Source organism: Anguilla rostrata, chromosome 16 (genome assembly GCF_018555375.3).
Source record: "Anguilla rostrata isolate EN2019 chromosome 16, ASM1855537v3, whole genome shotgun sequence".
In the NCBI taxonomy this organism is placed as follows: Eukaryota; Metazoa; Chordata; class Actinopteri; order Anguilliformes; family Anguillidae; genus Anguilla; species Anguilla rostrata.
The window spans coordinates 16,598,158-16,607,943 of NC_057948.1; the positions used below are offsets into that span (position 1 = coordinate 16,598,158).

Sequence of the window (9,786 nt, forward strand, 5' to 3'; positions counted from 1 at the left end):
ACTAAACTGAGAATCGGGTACTTTAGGAGGACTGGCCACCTGACATTTGAAAGAATTCTGGTCTAGCAACTCGCCCTGTCCACAGCTAGCAAACTTGACCCCTATCAGTTTTCAGAGAATGCGGCAGTTATGTTAACACGCCTGATTGTGAAACATCTTGAAAAACCTAGAACATTTGCTGGGGCTCTCTTTGAATTTTTCATAAGCATTTAATACTATACAGCCAGATGTCCTGCTTACAAAGATTATTCAACTACAGGTCAGAGGTGGGTAACCCAGCTTCAAAGAGTAAAAAGACTGACCATGTATTTGCTCCACCAACATGAACTAAACCAGCTGATTACAATAATTAGTTCTGCTATCATGCTGAAGAGTTATGCTAATTAGAATCAGCTGGTTTAGTGCATGGTGATGGAGTAAATACATGGTCAGTCTTTTTACTCTTTGAAGCCGGGTTACCCACCTCTGCTACAGGTCAACCCCTGCCGATTCAGTGGTGTCATTCATTTCTCACGAATAGACTGCAAGTGGTTAGGGTCAACCAAACCTTTTCAGACCATATTATTACCAACTCAGGGACGCCCCAGGGCGTGGGTGCTCACCCCTGCTCTTTGCACTTTATACAGATAATTGCACAACCAATAATTCAAACGCATTCATAATTAAGTTCTCTTATGACACAACATTACTGTTCCTGCTTGAGAGAAAAGATTATCCCATTCGTCATCAGTGCAGCGTTAACAGATTAGTGGAGTGGTGTGACCAAAATTCTCTTATTATTAATTTAGAGAAAATAGAGGAAATTATTTTTGGTATTCCATTTAAATCTTATCCTCCACCAGTCACGATTCATAATATGCAGATTAAACAAGTTACTTTCTATAAATATTTAGATATATATGTGGATGCTGTCTTGTCTTGGAAGATGCATGTAGATGACATCTGCAGCAAGGTACAGCAGCACATCTGTTTTCTTAGAGGGTTAAGGTCATTTGGGGCAAACAGGCAGATTTTATTTTTATTTTTTTCACCCATAATACAGAATATCATGCAATATGGGTTCACTGTTTGGTAATGTACAGCTGTCTTTCTGTACAGCTTAAAGTTAGGTTGTCCAGACTTTTATGAGTATGCTTAAATATTGTCGGTCAAAGACTTCAGCCAATATTTCAAGCTGCATACATAAAAAGAATGTTAAGTGTAGCTGGTGGTATTTCATTGGAGCCTTCCCATGTTTTATTTGGAGAATATATCTTATGCCGTTTAAGAGATGCTATAGGGTCCCACAGGTTAGACCTAGACTGGGGAATGAATGAGTTCCACTATCAAGCTACTAAACAAAAGCATGGGCTCAGGATAGGCCATGGGCAAGTGCATTTTGTTGGGGAATGGCTATGAATGGCTTACCTGTGTACGTTTTATAATGATCTATTATCAATTAAATGTGCTACTGTACAACTGTTTGTATTGTTTGCCTTATTTTACTGTATCAATGTATGTCTGTTCCTCTGTAGGTGAGAAGGAGTACGGCTTGTGACGCAAGACACATTTCAGAGAAATCTAACAATAAATTATAATCTAATCTAATCCAATCTAATGTAACCCAATGGCTGGCTTTCCAAGCAATTCTTAAGTCCATGGAAATGAGAAAAAGGAAACTGAGCGAGGAAGGCTTTGGCTGCCAGGCATCCATTTACAAATGGAAAAAGTGACATTGTGATGATTACACATTGTGGTGCTCCTTGAATTTATTAAAACACGATATTTGTTGCTATAACGAACAGTAAACTAGGCCATGTCATGGAATATTTGCATAAATCAAATACAGCACTCAGCAAGTACAACTCATCAGAGCACTAGAGTATGTCCAGACAAAGTATGTAGCTAAACAGAACAGTAAATTTGTTTCAGTGCTCTATACAAATTGTACGAAGCCGTATTGAATAGTGAGAGACATCAGTGCTGTAGAATACTGGGAGGCGCACTGTATGTATACTACACAGTGAAAGTGATCGGTGCCGTATGAGGAAACGCTGTGGCCCGGCCTGCCACCACCTGCCACGGACGAGAGGGATTATCGTCCAGGTGTCGCTGAATACAGGCAGTCGGCTACACAGGCACTTACCAGCCCGGTACAGGGTAACTAGAAGCCACAGGGTAAGCCAGCTTTCCCCACCCTTTCGGCCGTGGAAAACGATTTTAACAGCAGCTCTATATTAGCCATGCCAAATTCGGCTTCTGGGGACACCGAAGGCCAATCAATGACTTCTGAGCGAGGGCACATTACCATGCTAGCAGTGAAGCCAGTGAGCGGGGTTTTTGCTTACTGTGGTTTTCACTTACCCCTGTGGGTTGTTATCATTTAATGCTAAGCGCTACTAGACTGTTTTCCAGTCCAATCTGTATTCTAGCAAAATACTTTAAAGAGCCTGGGGCATGATGGACCCATACAGTGTGGCAGAGACATGCTGTTAAGGTTCACCCTTATGGCTTCAATCTGATATAAAGAAATAAAAAATTATTAAAGGCTATCTTCTCTGAAACCAGTTTGTCTCAGAAAAAATTTGGAACTAAATTTTCTGAGAATGGGGGGGGGGGGGGGGGGGCATCAGATTGTGAACTGTAGACTTGGGTTGGGGGGGGTTGATATTGCAATTGTGGACCGGAGGGAGGGATTTCTGATCAAGGACCCCCCATTCAGCCGCTAAGCCCGCCCCCCAAATCTCCACCAATGGTCTAGATGTGCAGTACCTCTAGTACTCAGTGGATGAGAGTCACACCAGACATTCCCCTTTAAATCTATGAAAATGCCCATGGGCTGGAATGAAAAGGGTGCATGTGTCACTTGTTAGTTGAGAATAGAGCCAGACATCAGAAAGAGCCATTCATTCTGTGTGTGTGAGTACAGAGAAACCGGATTAAGGCAGCACCTGTGTGAGGGGGAAGCATTCACAAGCACAGAAAAGAGGGATTAAAGGGGAATGGCTGTTTATGGGAATCATTCACCTGTCATGGTGTTGTCAATGACGTGGCCTGGCGGTCTGACCGCTTTGTCACCGTGGTCACATCGATGCGCTAACTACGACACGTCACGTGCTGTGGTTTCCGTTGACAGCTTTTACTTTTCACCTGGGCTGCCTTATTATCCATAACGCTTGACACGTGGTCTGATTCATTTGTGATGTAATCAGACTGTGTCAATGACTGATGAAACTTCATAAGACCTGGCTTCATGCTGATCTGTCATGGCAGAGCGTTCTGTTTCTGGAGTATCCAATCAAGCATACCGTGTGAAATTGTACACATGATACTGTCAGCAGCAGAATCATAGAGCTACGGATGGTGGGGCCATGTTCTCTGCCGTTGCCTTTCCTTGCAGCTCTCAAGGTAAGCATGAGTTGCTTTCTCCAGGTGAGTACTGTTCCTAATGACATGATAGGAAAGGCCATATGAGGCAGCAGAGAACAAGGGCTCCCAGGTACTGTAACTGGGGTGAACATACTACCCCTCCTCCGCTGACCAAAGCAATAGTAACATCGATCCTGGTGTCCTGAATGTTTTTACAAAGTAATCAGTTATATAATTTGGACTTATATGGACTCTCAGAAAAATGGAAAAATCAATAGTGTAGGCAATCAGCATTAGGCATTGTAAGCTTACAGAAAATGAGTGGAGATTTGGGTGTAGGGATGATTAAAGCATCACTCAATCAATACAGAGGTTGGAAACACCTAATAATATATGAATATCAAGTAACTAAAGAGTCGGGCCACCCTTCACTTTCAGAACAGCTTCCTTCTTGGAATGCTGTTGTACAAGTTCTGAACTGTGTGCAGTGGGATATTGAACCATTCTCCAAGAAAGAGGGCCTCAATTTCTTTGAGGTGGAAATCTTCCTCACACTCTCCAAAAATTCTCAAAAATGATGAGTGATTTTTAGATCTGGTTCTTGTTTGAGCCCTGGGTGATGCTTGACTTCATCCTGCTCATCATGAAACAACTCTTGAATTTGTTTAGCTGTGTGTATGGGTTATCATCTTTAAATACGGGGGCAGCATGAGGGAACAGTGTTTGTACAATAGTCTCTTGTAAAATGGCTTTATATTTCTTGGCCATTAAGCGACCATACAGAGCAATCATCAGGCCCACGGATTCACAAAAGATGGCAGCCCACTCCATTACAGTTTCACCACCATGTTTAACAATTGGCAACAGACATGGTGGGCTGAAGGCTTCTTTGGATCATGAAGGAAAAACTATAAAAGATGACCGTATAATTTTTTCCCATTACTTCAGATTTTGTGCTCCTTATAAAAAATAGCTTTGGAGACCGTTATGACCTTTGTCGTAAGTTTGTGTCTACTGTTGTCTCTGCGTGCGTTTCATCTTTCTGGTTCGTGAGCTGATTGAACGTTTCTGTCCTTGGTTATTTGGATTGAAAAAGACCATTTGCCACTTACCAGTGGGGACTATCTCTTTGAACTTGTGCTTGTGTGTTGTGTATAGTGATTGCTTCAACCCTATTTTTGTTTGGTTTTTCTTCTGGTTTGTTTGCTGATTAGATCTTGTGTATGTCCACTGACTTATTCCCTTCGATTCTTGCCTTAGCCCATGATTTTGTGTGTCGGGGCAGCTTTGAACACTGAGCCGAAGTTGCCCCCTGCCCAGTAACCTTCGAAGACTAGCCAGCTTTCAATTAGATTTGCATAGGCAGATAGGGACCGGAGTTACATTTCCCTTACCCATTCCCCACTCACTTCCCTTATCATTCACCCTGTTACTGTCTGGCCCTAGACTGGGTCTTAGCAATAAAAGTGGCTTCTGAATGGCAGCCTTGCTCTAAATTGCAGCTTTGTGAAGCTCAGTTTTATGTTGAACAATTCCTAGCAAATGCACAAGATCACAAAAGAACACTTTGTTGGCTTGAACTAGATGTAATGCCACACATCTGGATTACACACCTTCGCTTATGCAACTCTTGGCTCATGATTACATTTCATGAATAAATTGTTCAGCCTGCAGTACATCAATATTCACAAGAGAAAATTAATTTCTAGGCAACCTGTAGCACCCATTAGCTCCTCCACACCCTGGTGCTCGGGCTTGTCCTATTAGCCAGATCTGAATAAGTAAGAAGCGGTAGCTATGGTATCAAACTAATCCTTTCAGATTATGTACTAATTTTGGTTGCAACCTTCTTCTTTATTGCAGAGGCCAGTGGAGGGAACACTTAATTTGCCTTTACATCCATGCAAACAGCAGATTGCTACAGGCCCGGTCAAATTTGTAAACTATGGCACGTCCAGCCCCTGGGCCTGACCAAAATGAATGGGGTTGCTTGGCAACCACACGGCCTGGCTTTCCCAGAGACCTAGGTTTAAGAGTTTTATCTAGTCGCTATGTTGCAGCTGAACAAATGTACTCATTGCTGTTTAATGTTTCTGAGGTACTGCGAGTGCTGCTTCAGCCTTGCTCTGAGAGGCCTTCTGTACACGTGCAGCTGCAAACAGGCCCACTGGACCTGACGGCAAACCTAAGCGAATTTGGCCTTTGAGGATCCCTGGGTTACATTTTCCCAACATAAAATGGAGGGTGACCATCAGGGGTGTAGCACAAAATTCTGGACCCTATGCATAAGCAGTCTCTGTGGGCCCCCTTCCTCTCTTGATCCATGTCTCTCACGCATCATTCCAGGCTTTTCAAGGCCCTGTTTGGGCCCTGGGTAGTCAGTCCCACTTTTCCCTCACTACAACGCCCCTGGCGACCATAATAAGGGTCAAAAAGTTGTGTGTCTGACTGATCGGTTCTTTTCTTTTTTCCACATAGATTGAATGTTCTCACCCAGTTCCGTCCCAAGTTGGTTAAAATGCACCTGGCTCAGTCGTCTTTTGTTTGCGTATTTAAAAAAAAGAAAAGAGTATTTGCTCTTCCTGGAAATATCTCTTTTTTCAGACATTACGAGGCAACACCAATGCATCGTTCTTTCACTCAGAGGTCTTTCGACCACAGAGACAAGCTAATAAACAATGTGCAGCTGTAGCCAGAAAATTGCTACTCTGCGCCAAAAATAATTTTCTTAAGTTTATAGTTAGGTTTCCTGCCCTTTGCAGATGTAACATGTACAGCAGCTCGCGCTCAGAAAACTACTTTTAGCGGCTTCTCCCAGCGCTGGTTTCCCGGGAGAGCGCACGCAGTACCGCCGCGCGCGATTACGCAAGCATCATTAAACCGGTACAGACACGCACCACAGAGAGGAGCTCCTAGCCTCCCGCCAGCCCGTTTCAGAGAAGAAGAGAAGTCTGTCCTCGCGGATGAGTGGAGGGCTACATTTACAGGTAAATTAGTTTAGAAAAGCACAGGGACAACAATTATTTATCCGGGTGGTCGGCTGTTTGTTTTAGCGCTTCTGACCTGCAGGTGTGAAGCTCCGAGATAGGCATTATGGAAAGACCATGGCTTGCATTCAATTCACACTTGTCCTTAATTCAGGTTCGTTTGATTATTAAATACAAGTGTTAGTTTTTTGCCATCACAACGTGTGGTGTACATTTTAGCCATTTTAACTATAGCCCAAAGCTATACACTTTAATTTAACTGTGAGACAAATGTTGATTGAACAATGGGATTGCTTCTCACATTGATTTTTGCCTTGGCACTGATGAGAGGCCAGTGTCTTGGATAAAAGACAACAGAAGACAGTGCATAACATTTTCCATGAACTAATTGCACCCAATATATAACATGTATATTATTATATATTATATATATATTATTAAATGAGTCTTCTCAAGACTACAACAGAGGAAGCTAGAAACACCCTGGTCAGCACAGAACATTGTGAGGGTTCATCAAAAATAAATGCACTCATTATTTATCAGATTAGGCCTTTATTTGGGTCAGTGGATAGCCAGCTGGCTGGGACATTTTAATGGAACCGTGCTTCTCCTCAAGCAGTCTACTGTAAAAAATTTCAGAAGGAACATTTGATATTTAATTTAGAGTGTAACTGTGTTGTGACACTGTCACAGGGATATTGTTGCTTAGTAAGTGAATAGCTCTAAATTTGAAAACATAGAACAGCTTGTAACAAGCTGCATAAATGTACAAGTATAACAAGTTTAAATGTGCATTGTACCTGGGCCACTGTGCCTGCAGTCCTGTGTCTCCCAGATGGTGACTAACACTGTGAGAGTAAAACAGGAAATGGAGCACTCTGGCGTTCAAGGGAAACAGTCCATTATCGAACATGTTCTTGCAGACGTGCTGCTTTTTTATTGTGTGTGACTTTCAGAAGATCTTACATAAGATCCGCGTGGTCGTGAGTATTTCTTGAGGCATAAAATAAGCCTGCTGCGTCTGTGCACCTTCTTCACTAGAGGTTGACATTGCTGACATTTACCCTACGTAAACCCATTTGATTTGAGGTGAAGGGCATGGGATCCCCTTACATGAAACACTCTGGTGTACAAAGAGCTCTGTACACAAGATGCTCCAATTAAATGAAAGGGCCTGGACTGAGCCAGAAGCTTTTTATTTTGTCCCTTTGGGGGCCAACATTTGTTCACTTTTAATCAGTTTTAAGTTGGATCCATTATTTTCCTTATTAGGAACAAAACACCAGGGAACAAGGGAGTTTCTGTCATGATTTAATCAACAAGAAAAGGCAGTATAAAAGTACAAACAAAACAAGTTTACATATTTACAGGGTCAAATAAATAAAGGGAAAAGTCCTGAATCCTGAAGATTACATGGACAGTATGCTCGTCAGAGGAACTTCACAGTCTCCCAGAGTGTAGTCTCTCTTCATGGCGGACATCTTGTTGATCACTTTGAAGTGCAGCGTCCTGAAGCAGAGGTCGTCCTCCGAGACGCCGTCGAAGAAGAAGTCCTCGTTGAAGATGGGGTTGCGGCTCTTGCGGATGACCGTGCTCCGCTGCTTCTGCGCCTTGCCGGGCGCCATGGCGACGCTCACGCTGCAGTTGATGCCCTTGGGGTCCACGCCGGGCGCGTACAGCCCCTCGGCGCTGATCAGCCGGACCCGCAGCCTCTGGTTCTCCGGGCAGTACTCGGCGGAGAGCCGCAGGGTCCCGTCCTGCCCCAGGGGCACCCGGTTCTCCCTCAGGACGCGGTCGCGGTAGGGCACCAGGTCCATGGGGAAGATGGCGGGCGGGGCCAGGCGGGAGCCGCAGGGCGGGGGCTCCAGCAGGTCCGCGGAGGCCCTCCTCAGCACGTTGGGGCTGCTGTCCGTGGAGCTGCCCTCGTCGGTGGACAGCGAGTTGTTGCGGGACACGGCCGTTTTGCGGGCGCCCCGGGACAGCAGCTTCTCGTGGCTCAGCGCCTTGAACAGCGAGGACCTGGGGGGCGAGCGGGCCAGGAGGGGGGAGCTGAAGGGGGACGACTCTGCGGAGGAGGTGGTGTCGCTGTCCAGGGTGCCCTGCCGGCTGAGCGGCAGACCCCTGTGGGAGAGCCGGGAGCTGAACGCATGGAGGCTGAAGGAGGGCGAGGAGGGCGAGGGGGGCAAGGAGGACCTGGAGCAGGTGTTGGACCTGCTCCGCGGGACGAGCAGTGGGGTGGAGCAGGAGGCGGGGTCGCTGTGGAAGATGGACTCCTTCCTCCGGGTGTTGGGGCTCTCCAGCAGCGTGCAGAAGCCGTAGCAGGTCTGGGCCTTGGCCAGGTGGGGCAGGGAGAGGGCGGCCTGGCTCTGCGGGTCGGCGTTGGTGCTCTCCTCATCACTGAAGCCGCTCTCCGAGGGCCCGTCGTCCACGCTCTCCACCTGGATGATGTGGCTGCTCCCCAGCTCCCCCGCCGAAGCCTGGCCCCTGGGGAGGGGGTGGGGGTGGGGGGCGGCGGTGGCGGGCCTGCCGGGGTCCTGCAGGGCGGTGACCCGGGACGGGATGCAGAACTCTGGGATGGTGTCCGGGGTGATGATGTTGGGACAGAGGGAGGCCCTCTTGCTTTTTCCGCAGGCAGTTTTATCCCCGAACACGATGTCTGCGATTTTGAAGCTGTATTCTGCCACGGGGAGGGGCAGGTTTGTCCTCTCCACCGACACGCGGATCTTCTCCACCACCCACATGCCAGATGCCGATTAAGATACCTTCAGAACAGTGGAGGGAAATGCAGTTTAGGATCACATACAAAACTATGCCATCATCTCCAAAGCAAAGAATCTAAGTGCACTGTATCCACTGTAGTGTTCAAGGCAATGCATTTGAGATTAACATAAAGTGAACAAAAATTCTATGAAGAAACGACAGAAAATTAAATGAGCAAAGATCTTGTCTCTAGTCTGGACAGCACATATGCTTACCTTGTGTGCTGGGCTTTTGCAAATCCAGCCCTATGTCCTTGGAGACTGCGTGGCAGGAGACGGAAAGTTTCCAGGATGTTCCGGGGATAGCGGAGCTCTCTCAGTGACAGGCTTAGCCTCTCCTCTCGCAGAACCAGTACAGTCTGAGAGCACTGCACAAGCCACTCACCGTTTAAATAGGGCCTGAGAGCCCTGTGGGGGCGGAGCCAATCCGGTGCTCTGTTAGGAGGCCCCGCCTCTCCTAGGAAGGTCTGCTTCCATGGAAGCAGCCAAGCCACAACACTGCACTCTGGGGTCAGTCAGCGAAAACACACGTGTCAGCAAACTCAGGTGCGAAAGATGACTCAGATAAAAACCTTCGGACAAAGGGAGAGTGAACTTATTTGGCTATTTGTTTTTCCATTCGTGTATGTGGACAAGGCCTTGCTTATCTGGCTAAGCTTCAGCTTGAGCAAAGCAGCCGGCAGAAGGGCAAC

General features: G+C 46.3%; 1 protein-coding gene across 1 annotated transcript; it reads right to left on the reverse strand.

The window, feature by feature from the left end:
* Positions 1-7,633: 7,633 nt before the first annotated feature.
* Positions 7,634-9,444, reverse strand: LOC135242322 (C2 calcium-dependent domain-containing protein 4C-like). Its single transcript, XM_064313351.1, has 2 exons — positions 9,311-9,444; positions 7,634-9,097 (listed from the first exon to the last, which is right to left on the reverse strand). Exon 2 carries the CDS (start codon positions 9,074-9,076, stop codon positions 7,745-7,747), a length of 1,332 nt encoding a protein of 443 aa, XP_064169421.1. The 5' UTR covers positions 9,077-9,097; positions 9,311-9,444; the 3' UTR covers positions 7,634-7,744.
* Between the last annotated feature and the right edge of the window lie 342 nt (positions 9,445-9,786).